The sequence below is a fragment of the Bicyclus anynana genome, chromosome 4 (assembly GCF_947172395.1).
Source record: "Bicyclus anynana chromosome 4, ilBicAnyn1.1, whole genome shotgun sequence".
Taxonomy (NCBI): Eukaryota; Metazoa; Arthropoda; class Insecta; order Lepidoptera; family Nymphalidae; genus Bicyclus; species Bicyclus anynana.
Genome location: NC_069086.1, coordinates 2358553 through 2372326, shown reverse-complemented (window position 1 = coordinate 2372326; position 13774 = coordinate 2358553). Strand labels below are relative to the sequence as shown.

General features: G+C 38.5%; 1 protein-coding gene across 2 annotated transcripts in view; it reads right to left on the bottom strand.

Moving 5' to 3' along the window:
• The window catches only part of LOC112043204 (diacylglycerol kinase eta), a 29413-nt gene extending 17731 nt beyond the window's left edge, over positions 1-11682 (bottom strand). Inside the window, exons 1-2 of one of the 2 annotated variants that reach the window (XM_052891474.1) lie at positions 11489-11682; positions 6662-6753 (exon numbers count right to left, since the gene is read on the bottom strand). In XM_052891474.1, the coding sequence (XP_052747434.1) occupies positions 6662-6744 (83 nt within the window). In that variant the 5' untranslated portion in view covers positions 6745-6753; positions 11489-11682. The remainder of the gene's footprint in view (positions 1-6661; positions 6754-11488) is intronic. The other variant, XM_052891473.1, reaches the window with a different exon arrangement.
• Positions 11683-13774: the final 2092 nt, after the last annotated feature.

Below are 13774 nucleotides of genomic sequence, written 5' to 3'. Positions count from 1 at the left end.
CTCTACCTTGCCCGTACCCTACACTACCCCTACCTTATCCGTACCTACCCTACCCTACCCTACACTTTCCCTAAATTACCCCTACCCTACCACTGTCCTACCCCTATCCTATCCCTACCCTCAGCAAAATTGGTCCAGCCTTTTGAGCGTGGTGCAATGACCAAAAGACTATAATTTCCCAAGCGACTTCTATTCTAATACTATAAAGAGGTAAAGTTTGTGTGGTTGTCGGGGGTAATCTCTGGATGTACTGGACCGATTTGGAAAATTCTTTTACCAATAGAAAGCTACATTATTTGCGAGTGTCATAGGCTATGTTTGGTCATTATATTCACATGGAAACGGGAACCACGTAATTGAAACCGCGGGGCGTCATATAGCGGCATTTCTGCGACTTTCAGAAATTTTGTATTATCTCCGAAAATATATAACTAATTAACATACTGTAAAGGGCAAATCTTAACTCTATAATATTCTTGTGATTATTAAATAATTTATTTTGATAAGGATTTAAGTTTAGTTGTGTAAATAATGACGTAAACCTTAGTTTAAAATTTAAATAATTTTTTAAAGTACTAAATATCTGCTAAAATATAAAAGATATATGGTGTCGCGGACTTTTTTGTAGAACTTTTAAAGGTTCAAAAAGCCTCCATACATTAATTTCAGTTATACGCAATGGTTGAGGCAGCGCATGCGAATAAGTAAGTTTTTCGGTCCGACCTGTAAGAGAAAACCCGCGATAACTCAATAGTTATATATGATACAAATATAAAATATGGCCTATAGCACTCCCCGATAACGTTGCATTCTACTGGTGAAAGAATTTTTAAAATCGGACTAGTAGTTCCGAAGATTATCCCATTACAAAAAATTGTTACAAACTTACAAACTTACAAACTTTACCTCTTTATAATATTAGTATAGATTATCAGTATTTACTTAGTTACTTGAAATACAAAGACAAACGTTTAATTTAGGTACGTTTATTTCAAACGCACCGTTACATCTCAGCCTAAACTGAACAAACACTTGAGGTGTTTTGCTTTACCGTACAGGGGAGAATTTTCTTTAGAATATAAGATCTAAAAGCGGCGTAGGTTCTCTCTGATCTGCACTCACACTTGCAATGTCAAACATTTTAGCAAATATTCCCGCATCTTTCTCGGGGTTGTAAAGCGGTATGATGCTAGAGATTTTGACTTTCACTATGCAGAATTTCATTTTCACAGGTTGAGCATTAAGGGCTGCTCTGGATTATGTTGCTGCGAATTTTCGGCGCGACTCCCACGAATACGCGACAAAATCTGTCCTTGGTTCCACACGAAATTTCGAGTCTGCTTTTCATACTGTAATGTACACATTTCTGTACAAATCGCGCGCGAAGGCACGTCGCAAACATGAGTGGCGAATAGTTTCTCGTATTCTTCGCGGATTCGCGACGTATTTGCGTCGGTTCGCTCTTTGTTACCCGATTTTTGTTGGTTTGATGACAGTTTTTATGAAAGAAGGAGGAAATACAATGTCACATCCAGCCAGACGGACAAACAAATATTACACAGTACTATCAACATCATCAGCATTAACACCTGATGGATGTCCACTGCTGGACAAAACAAAACAGTCTCGAGCCGCCAGCATTCAGCGGTTTAAATCACAGAAGGTCACAGTTTAGGTATAAGTATATTTAAAACACGTCGATTTAGTGATGGAGGTTAAAATAATAATCATGATTTCATAAGGTGACTCCCAGTTGTTGTTCGTTTTGCCGATAGCCACGTGTAAGGTAATTAATTACTCGTATCGTCCGTCTAAACTAAACTCATAGGTATGCAGCGGAGTTCTAAAAACTACGAGTGGCTAAAACGTATTTTATTGACCTTTAACTTACACTGTTACCTAACGTATTTTGGGATCGCAGTCAGGTGCAGCCGGATCGCGTTTTATGCACACAAAACAATTAACATAATCTATCTATATATATAAAAATGAATTGCTGTTAGTTAGTCTCGCTAAAGGAGAGAAAGTAGGAGGTATAGGGAAGGTTTAAAAGGTGAGAAAAAATCAAATAATTTCCGGGAAAACCCTAAAAACTGCCCTTTTCTATTTCCTATACAAACGTTTAAGAGTCAAGCGGTAGGGGTAGGGGTAGGGTAGGGGTAGGGTCGGGGTAGGGTAGGGTAGGGTGGGGGTAGGGTAGGGGTAGAGGTAAAGAAGGGTAGAGTAGGGATAGAGAATAAGTGCACTTATGTAAAAACGAAGCTTGACCGGGTCCGCTAAAATAGAGATATACAAGAAATACAGATTTAAAACATAAATATCAATAACTGGCTTGTACAGAAGACACAGAAAAACTTAGAATATAAACAGAACAAAATACACTAAAAATAAACAATGAAGAAAGAGCAAATTAATAGTAATGTAAAGTACACTAAATCTTCAACTTCCATGAGTTGATAACGTTACGACGGAAGCAGATCGTTTTCGAATCACGAGTAAAAAGGTTGATGTCTTGATTAATTTGATGCAGATAATTAAATTGGCTATTGGTTTTAAAAAAATGTAGTGGTCACAGCCAGCCGAAAATCGGCAATTTGCAAAATGTGCGATTGACTCTAATAATATTGCATTCGTACAAAGGATTATCAGCCTATATCTCAATGATCTCAATAGACTGAAAATATGACCTCATAACACTCAGAGTCGTAGTTACGTCATACTTACGTCTGCCTACAACAATGGGCCCACACTTGAGGTGCTTGAGGTGGTTGTATTGAATTTTCATTCAATAAAATAATTAATAATAACGTAACTGATAAGCGAAGTCGTCCCAACTTAAGTATATTTACCATCAAAATCGAAATAGCAGTTTTAAAAAAAGGTATTACATAAACTATACAATGAATTACTATGACAATGATCTCAATAGACTGTGAAAATATGACCTGACAACACACAAGTCTACTAGAGTTGTAGGCATACCTACCCCTACAATAAAAAAAGTTATTGAACAATGTAAAAGATTAAACAATCCGCTCCAACTTATAAACCTGCCATCAAAAATCAAATCATCAGTTTTCATAAGCTGTCACACAAACTATTCGTACATTAATTATTACAATAAAGAACACACATGACTGATATCGATTAGAAATGTTATGTATCGAAACGGTGGTATTGAAAACCGCGTTACACGTGTCCAGTCGATTTGCATCGCTTTGAATTTTTCAATTTCCACCGTCCCCTTGTGTGACCTGAAATTTAGATCGATCACCGTTTGTAGTAAAACCTTTTCGAGGTAACCTCTTTCTCTTTGTAAAGTGGTAGGTAGTGTGACAAGCGGAAGCTTCTTGCGCGAGATATTTTTGTAGGACATCTTGTAGCATGAAAGCTTGACAATACGAGTATTTGTCAAGCTGAAGGAATAACCAAAATAAAGGAGGAAAAGAGGAGAAAGACAACATAAGAAAGACACTAAAATCGCGTGCGTCACCCTGGCTCCACGGAAGACCAGAGCTGCGCTGCTACTGCTCTTTTGACTTTATTTAATATCTTTTCATTTTAGTTAGGCACTTCATTTTAATTACTTTTTTTGATGTCTTCTGTGTTGTGCGTTTATATGTGTCAAATAATTAAATTTTCTTTCTTTCTAAAATATCACTGTGTTAGCCAATAGCAGGCCAACCCATGATTGAATGTATTAGGGATATGGAGCTTGGACGTTTTATAGGTGGTCGACCTCGACGCCGACGAGGGTAGCTTATAGAGATCTAAGAGCGGACGAAGTTGCGGGCTTCCACTAGTTTAAATAAAATATATGGAAATCTCGCAGCGTCGATGATGATGACGTAACATAACGCAGCGCACGAATGGGGCAAAATCAAAATCAAAATCAAAAATCATTTATTTCAAGTAGGCTCAGTTTACAAGCACTTTTGACACGTCAGTTGACTATAATATGTAAAGATTCTAACACCGGTTCGGAAGGCAGGTTCTGCTGAGAAGATACCGGCAAGAAACTCAACAGTTGCTCTTTTGAAAAAGTCATACAGTATTATAATTTACAATTGATAACAATTACTGTTTACATTTCTTATAGTTTTACTTCCTGTGTGAAGGTGGAAGCTGATCCAACGGCCTCCAAGCATCTTTATCATTAAGGAACTCATCAATGTTGTAGTACCCTCGACTAAGTAAATGTTTTTTAACACATTACTTAAAGCTATGCATTGGCAGGTCCATCACAGTCTTGGGGATCTTATTATAGAAGAGTACACCCAAACCTACAAAAGATTTTTTTACTCTTTGGAGACGATATGCAGAAATAACTAACTTATGCCCGTGTCTAGAAAGACGTGGGTTTAAATCTCCTTTTCGTTTGTACAAATTAATATTTTGTCTTACATATACTATACTGTTATATATATATTGACAGGCTACTGTTAGTATACCTATTTCTTTAAACTTTTGGCGAAGGGACTCGCGTGATTTTAATTGATATATTGCTCGAATTGCTCTTTTTTGAAGTACAAATATAGATTGTATATCGGCAGCCTTGCCCCACAATAAAAATCATCATCGCATCGTGGTGCACGGTTATATAAGGGCATCGCTCTTATATAACCATGCACCACGGAGCCTGTTCTAAGACAAACTCAATTTGCGGTCGTCAATTGCAGACGCCTGTCGCCGGCTATATTTAAAACGCCCAGAACAGACCGGTAGGCGTTAGGTATCTCGTGGGGCTGAATTAGACTTGCCTATCCACAAATAAGTTGTAGTGAATCTAAAACAGTTACTACGGTTCGTTGACTCGCTGACGTAACACTAAACACTTCGTGAATACCCAATTGACCCAGATATCGGAAACAACAGATGCTAATTTTAGTAGACTTTGACAGTTAAACTAACTACTCACTAACGCATCTACGAGGCCTCTTTTTAACCGACGAAAATCTAGAGCCGGTTCTCATTTGTCCAAATTTGATTCTTTTTTGTTTGGATGAGTGATGGTATAACCTATCTCAAAGAAACGTGAATTTCTCCTTTAGATATCACGTATCTACGTAGTACCTGTAATGCTTCATTTTTCGTGTCGTGATAGCCCAGTGGATATGACCTCTGCCTCCGATTCCGGAGAGTGTGGGTACGAATCCAGTCCGGGGCATGCACCTCCAACTTTTCAGTTGTGTGCATTTTAAGAAATTAAATATCACGTGTCTCAAACGGTGAAGGAAAAACATCGTGAGAAAACCTGTATATCTGAGAATTTTCTCAATTCTCTGCGTGTGTGAAATCTGCCACACCGCATTGGGCCGGCGCGGTGGACTATTGGCCTAACCCCTCTCATTCTGAGGAGACTCGAGCTCAACAGTGAGCCGAATATGGGTTGATAATGATGAGTGCTTTATTAATTAAATTAATAATACAATTACTTAATATAATATTCTTATGATAGTGGAAGAAATATAAATGTGCTGAAAGAGACTCCTTTAGACTACTTTTACTTTTTACTTTTTTACTTTTTGTCCTTTAGACTAATATTATGAAATGGTAAATTTTGTAGTGATGTCGTGCGGGGCCTTGTGACTCCGCAGGGCCCCTTTGGGTGCGAGGCCGTATGGGGCCGCCTACTTCGACCACACCTTGCTACGCCACTGGTTTCACCCGTGTAATTCCTGCTCCCGTGGGCATACGACATAGAGCTCATTGCATCACGACCGCTCGGACACGCGACTAGCTGTAATCTATCGTGAAACGTGATCCACTTTAGATCCAGGCTATCAGTTGAGGCCATTTATATCTATACTTTGGATATAACACGCCGCACTTATGTTGCCCTGGTACTACGATTATTATGGGTGATACAAATACATACTTCAAACTAAGGCAAAGTCACACAGCGGGCGATGGAACGACCTATGCTCGGAGTATCTCTGCGTGATCGAATCAGAAATGAGAAGATCCGCAGAAGAACCAAACTCGCCGACATAGCTCAACGAGTCGCTTAGCTGAAGTGGCAATGGACGGGGCACTTAGTTCGAAGAGCCGATGGACGTTGGGGTTCCAAGGTACTGGAATCGCAACCCAGCACTAGAAAGCGCAGTGGTGTGACCCCCTATCTGGTGGACTGACGACATAAAGCGAGTAGCAGGGATTCGCTGGCTGCAGGCGGCTCAGGGTCGTGATGTTTGGAAGTCCCTACAAAAGGCCTATGTCCTGCAGTGGACTTCCATCGGCTGATATGATGATATTGATGTTGAGATACATACTTTGGAATAGAACACGCCACTTATGTTATCCTGGTATTATAACTTCTATAGATGACGCGTGGCGCATTTTTTTTTTTTATTCTTTACAAGTTAGCCCTTGACTACAATCACACCTGATGGTAAGTGATGATGGAGTCTAAGATGGTAGCGGGCTAACATGTTAGGAGGAGGATGATTATCCACACCCCTTTCGGTTTCTACACGACATCGTACCGGAACGCTAAATCGCTTGGCGGTACGTCTTTGTCGGTAGGGTGGTAACTAGCCACGGCCGAAGCCTCCCACCAGCCAGACCTGGACCAATTAAGAAAATCTCAATCGCCCCAGCCGGGGATCGAACCCAGGACCTCCGTCTTGTAAATCCAGGCCGTCAAAGCCGAGGCACTGACCTGAGTACGGAGCCGCACGTCTTGTCGCACACGTCGCACTTGGCCGCCACAGGCAGGTTGCCTTCCAGCCACTGGTGAGGCATTATTATGTTCTGCGGACAATGACAAATGTATCAGTGACATATATAACTGGGACAAATAAAGATAATAGATATCCATTTTAATTTAATTATGCTTTTAGCCCGAGATCCGTGGAACAAATTTACAAGTGATTACTATCAAGTTAATTTACCGTGAGTAGCTTCGTCTGGATCAGACGCTCAACTTTTTTATTTATGATAATTCTGGATTTTTATTTTGGTAGCTAGCTGAGTTACCAGGTAATAAAAATTTCTGAGCGTCGCGCGATGGAACGAGACATTGTGGACGTTAAGTTGTATAACTATTAATTAAGCAACAGTAAAAAAACAGCTGGTTAGTTATCTAACTTAACTCTAGAACAGTTTCAATTCGTAACCCCTTAAACCAAAACACATCAGGTTGGAAACAGAACCAAGCATGGTGGTAATCAGTCAATAAACAAAATGCCTCCTACTAACATTTTCAATGCTTTTTATGTTTATCGTAATTAATTAGTAATTTAATAGAGATTCATGTACCTACTGCTGTACAAAACATCAGCATAATCTCTACCCTTTGTACTAGTTTCCCTTAATTCCGAGGATCAAAAGAGGGAAAGCGCCTAAAAGCAAAGTGTTGTCGGTAATTATACCGCCTGTCAGTTCCACTGGACCGCACGCCGGGAGTTATCTCTTCAAGCGATGAAGACATAGATTAAAAAAGTTTTCGAGATCTTTTTTGAAAAATTCGGTATACAAGTTAGCCCTTGACTATAATCTCACCTGACGGTAAGATGATGCAGTTTATGATGGAAGCGGGCTAACTTGTTAGGAGGAGGATGAAAATCCACACCCCTTTTGGTTTCTACACGGCATCGTACCGGAACGCTAAATCGCTTGGCGGTACGTCTGACCTGGACCAATTAAGAAAATCTCAATCTGGTTCGGGGATCGAAGCTAGGACCTCCGTTTTGTAAATCCACCGCGCATACCACTGCGCCACGGAGGCCGTCTTTAAGAGATTAATTTATTTTCGATTCTCACAATTTATTTTGAAGCAAAATATTCTCTATTAATATATTGAAACGTTCCTTCTAAGCCTAATAAAAGACGTAATTATCGAAACCTGCTACAATAATAATTATATTTTTTAATAGTTGTGTTATAAAAAATAATGTAATTTAAATTATTCATGTGTAGGTTTTTTTTTCCTTTACGGATTGGCAAACTGAACAACAAAACAAATTGCAAATATTGTAGTAAGTTTTGTTTATGTTTAACTAGCGGACGCCCGCGACTTCGTCCGTTCTTAGATCTTAATCCAGCCCTTTCGCAAAATCCGTTCTTATTGGACCTCTATACTACCTATTAACTAACTCCCTGCCAAATTTCAACTTTGTACGTTAATCGGTTTTTGAGATATCTTGATTAATGACCTTTCGCATTTATATTAATATGTTCGTTTTTCAATATTGTTATTAGACTAAGTTTATCTGTGAAATTATAAACACGTTCTATTTCTATGTTTACCTTTTTTAAATAAATAAATAATTAATAAATAATAATCAGTGCAAAGATTATACGGAAAATACATTTAACAGCTCAAATTAATAGGTAAGCGTTGAACGAGGACATTTAAGACGCCAAGCGCTATAAAATGAAGTCGTTGAAGAATTATAGCGCTATAAACTGAATTACGACTATCGACTGTATCGATACCCACTGACGCGTCGATTGCGATTCCATTGCAATCGATATTAATAACCGTTATGACAGAATTGAGTGGCAAGAAAGTGGGGCGCATAGATAAGTAGTCCGAGAGAAGGTGAACCATAGCATACCAGTGTTTAGACTTTAAACTCGGCTCTATGAATGCACATGAATTTTGTTCAGGGTACGTACTACGTATTAAAGTTTAATTACTTATTATGTCCAAACAAACTAAGTGAATGGTAGTTGTAGAGCTTACTGTGCCGTGTGAGACTAACATTCCGAAGGACCACAATATTAAAGTGAATAAATATTATGACCTAACAAATAAACTAACTAAGAAAGGCTATGTAGTTAGTCTGTACGCCGTAGAAGTAGGTGCGAGAGGACTACCAACAAAATCTCTCTATAACTTGCTTAAAGACCTCTCTAGAAGTGCAGCTAGTTCTATATTAGAACGAGTATCCAAAGCTGCTCTAATAGGATCTTACCAAATTTGACTAGGCAGGGAACAACACGAACAGCGAACAGGGGGTGTTGATCGATTGTCAAGGAAATGCTTAACCCTACATCCTGTAGTCACAAGTTCAGGACTCTGCTCGGAGTTTTTCTCTCTACCACGCGACAGACCCGGCTCCTGCGCGGTGAATCCATGGACTGCTAAGATATTCGTCTCATTTTAACTAAACAATTATCTTTATTATTAACTATTTTAAGTAACTTAAGCTTACTTTTTAATTTGGTCCGGATTTATTTTTTTGTAATTGAGAGAGTTTGAATACGCTATGATTTTTGAACATCGCAGCGTAGAAAGTGCTTTGATGCATGAAGGCTACGCCGTAGACATAGCGTACCATGACCGCTACGCAATGCTTGATCAACTCCGGTAAAATATTTGCCTTATTTATTGTTAATAATAATAAATAGTAAATATACTTAAACAATACACATTCATTATCTAGCCCCAAAGTAAGTATAGAGAGTAGCTTGTGTTATGGGTACTAAGATAGTTGATATTATAATTTCCATATACGTTTATATTTATATTCTATATACTACATATAAATACTTATATAATATATAAATACACACAGACACTAGAAAACACCCATGCTCATCACACAAATATTTTCCAGTTGTGGAATCGAACCCACGGCCGTGGAAGCAGAAAGTAGGGCCACGCGGCCGTCAATTGTTGACTTATTTTGTAAGTTCAAAAGTGAAATATTTGTAAACAGCTTATAAATATGTAATAATACAAAATAATATATAAAAAATATTCTATAATAAAAATATTCTTAACCAATAAGCTAATAGATTGCATCTTGGAGACAGATATAGAATACTTTATACCATAAATCATCAGTATTTTCAAAAATTCGTGTCCGTTTAGAGTATATCTTAAGATAAAAAATTCAAATAATCTAAACAGACCAAGACTCAATAGTTCAACGGTAAAGGGGCGGACTCATCACCGAGGGGTGGTGGTTCGATCCCTGCCCGCTGAACTAATGTCGTACCCACTCCTCATACAGTCTTTACCGACTAGTTGGAGGGGAGATGGGAATATTACTCGCATTTAAATGTATGGCAATTATTCATAAAAAAGGCAGGTTCAGTAGTAGATCATTAGTTTATTTTTTTCCTTAATTACTATCGTTATCTGCTGCATGATTCTTTAAGAAATATGTTCACCAGCTCCTAGACTATCAATCAAATAGGAAAAACTGGGTCGTTAAATAATCAATTCAACGATCTCGTCGTTAGACGGTAATAAAAGTCAGTAAGATCATATCGAGGTAGTATTGTGTGCATTGCATTGATATAAATTATTGTTATCTTAGGATTATTTACACATGACGGATAGCCAGTTGTTGTTTGTGAGTCAACGTTATGTAGCTATTACATTACTTTTCAAATTAACGTATTAAATTAACTATTAAGAGTGTGCAATATGTAATTAGGAGGTTACAAATGGTTCTGAATCTCAGATTCTGGAAAAGTTAGGAGCCTGATATTTGGGTAAATGATATTTCAAAGTGTTAGCTTCGTTATGACTATACAAAATACACAATTTGTAAAACTTTTCTCGATTGTTTATTTTTTTGAAAAATACATGTTTTGCTCACATTTTGCTTTCAATCTCAGGAAAAGCAAACTTATTTACTTAAATTTTTGTTTTGTATAGAACATTAGGTATATATCTTGAACATTTTGTTTTTCGTTATGTTTTTTAATTTACTTGCAATTAGGTAAAAATGGTTTTGGCGCTCACGGCATAAAATTTGCGTCGCGCGTCAATCGCTCCGTGCTTTTCACTCACGTGAAAGTCATAATTCGGCGTCTCGCTTGCGCTAATTTTATCCATATCCTACAGACGTGCTGCACGCTCTTAAATGTTTAATTCAATTAAATAATAACTACGAGTATTTACCTATGTTAGAGCGCGTGAATGTTTGGAACTACTAGATGTATTTAAGTAAGCTTATTGGTTTACGGTACCTAGGTATCTAGTTTGACTATTAGTTAATCAATAATTATATTATATTATATATATTTAAGTATTTTAATGTATATAAGTGTATATTATGTATTATTTACAGTATGTATTTTATGAAGTTTATTAATTATTATATCCGTAGATATAGTTTTTAGAGTACTTATGTTATTGCGACTATAAAGAAGAAGTATAAAAACCAGTGAGACGGGTCTCACTGGTTTTTATACTTCTTCAAGTTAGGTAACCTGGAAGAGATCACTATTAGTGATAAGGCCGCCTCTTGCACTGAATTTTATCCATAGTTCTAAGATTTTATGTTTGTTGTGTAAATAAATAAATTTGTAGTAGTAAGGCAATTCGTTAGAGACTTCGTCTATGAAACTATTTACCAGGTTGTAAGGCGTGAGACCGTATATTCTGGGGTGTGTACTGTTGCTCCGTGTGGGGTGTTCCAGTCACCCCGTCGGGTTGCTCAGGCGTGCGCCGTGCCCAGCGGCTTGGGGCACTCGTCGCAGAAGGTGGGGCGCGATAAGTTCACGAGTGGGGTGCTCCACTCACCCCGTCGGGGTCCTCGACGACGTGCGGCCCGAGCGAGGCGAGCGTGCTCCACTTGCATGACGGCGGCGCGCGCGCGGCGCATCGCTTGTGCGCCTTGTACTTGCACAGCTCGCAGGCCAGCGCGTGCGCCGTGCCCAGCGCGCCCAGCGGCTCGCGGCACACGTTGCAGAAGGTGGGCCGCGCGTGTGTCGCCGTGTACCTGACAACAGTTCGTTCCAGTTACTTTTCGCCATAGACGACCACAAAAATTTTGACGGATTGAGGTTTTCTTAATTGGTCCAGGTCTAGCTGGTGGGAGGCTTCCGCCGTGGCTAGTTAGCACCCTACCGGCAAAGACGTACCGCCAAGCGATTTAGCGTTCCGGTACGATGTCGTGAAGAAACCGAAAGGAGTGTGGATTTTCATTCTCCTCCTAACAAGTTAGCCCGCTTCCATCTTAGATTACATCATCACTTACCATCAGGTGAGATTGTAGTCAAGGGCTAACTTGTAAAGAATAAAAAAAAAAAATCACCACTAATGGCCGCAACGACCAGGGGCGGTACCACAACCTCTTAAATCCGTAGCGATTCCATAATGTTTCGACATTTCGTATCTTAGGCCATTAAACTTATCGTAGGATTGTCCCATACAGCGATTGTGGACGTCGTAGATTGCTATGCGCCCCGTCTTGCATTACAATGGACAGAATAATAAATGTAGCAGCCGATAATAGGTCATGATCGTGGCCGCCGTGACCAAGAGCAGACCACGCCCACAAGCACGACCTGACTAGTCGTGCTCGTGGGCGCCTACAGCGCTAAGTCTCTAATTGTAATTCAAATCCATTGAACATATTTAACGTACGAGTAATATTTATACTGAGAAACACTACTGAAAATTGAGGTAGTTCACAAAAATAGCTGGCTAACGATCAAACGACCATTAATTGTAACCATTTTTTTCATTAATTTAATGCTTAATTTTAATAATAAATACATAGTGTAGATATTTCGTTAAGGACTACAGCTCGTGCGGTTTAACTTGACACCTGGCTCGAATGATGTTTGTACTGTGTTTGTATGGATGTGTTTGGTAGCCAGGTGTCAACTTAATGCGCACAGGTTATACATTCACTTATTTCTATATTAAAATCTTTAACTGCAGAACACCGAATCGTAGAACAAGCGGCCATAATAAGATACAAAATCGCGAATGATTGAGTGAGATTGAGTGAACTAACTTCAGACGGGTGTTCGCGGTAATGTACATAGAGATAGCCAAATATCATCCATCATAAATTCATATTCTATACACAGGTGTAACACAATACTTCTTCCAATATATAAAAAACACTAGTGAGGGAATAACATATGGCCTATAGCCTTCCTCAATAAATGGGCTTTTTCAAATTTCTCAAATCAGACCAGTAGTTCCTGAGATTAGCGCGTTCAACTAAAAAAACAAACAAATAAACTCTTCAGCTTTATAATATTAGTATAGTATAGATTATAAATATTCATGTCACGGTGCTTATTACCGCAGTCCTACGAAACGGCTCAACCGATTTTAATGAATATATTTTTATATTTAATGGGTAGGAGAATAGGCGTTGAATTATTTTTCACCCTCTTACACCAAATAATTATGGCATTCGATAGAACGTTTGTCCGGTAGTGCAGCTAATCTAAATAATCTATACAAATATTATCAAGGCGTTAATTATTAAAGATTTAACCGTTTGTTTTAAATTTAAACTTTTTACCGATTTAAAAAACTGTTTCACCATTTGAATCCTAAATTATCCTTGAGCTATATATTATATTTGAAATCGCGGGGCGTCTGCTATATTACTATAAGATTGTTGATGTGAATAGGTTACTTTTCACCTACTTAAAATGGTTTTCGTTGCATCCATGGAGTAGTATTATTAGCATGTTAAGGTGGGCGCTAAGCTAAGCTAAGCTATGCTCTCAATCTGAGAGGAGACTTGAGCTCAGCAGTGAGCCAAATAGCCAAATAAGCTGGGTGGTGATACCCTACGTCATACCAACTTCCCACAGCATTTGGTACCTTTATGTCTAATGCAGGAAGGCACTCAAATATAATTTATATTAAACGTAATCATGCCAGGAAACGTCTGCAGATAGGATTATGAAGGTAAGGCACGGGAGAATATTAAATTATGGCGCTGGGAAAATATCATGATTCCCAAATTAAATATAAGCCAGTAGCTAATACGTACAATTTATTTTCCCAATTTGGATAGATCTCATAGTTTTATTTTCCTAGTCTAGTCTAGTCCTA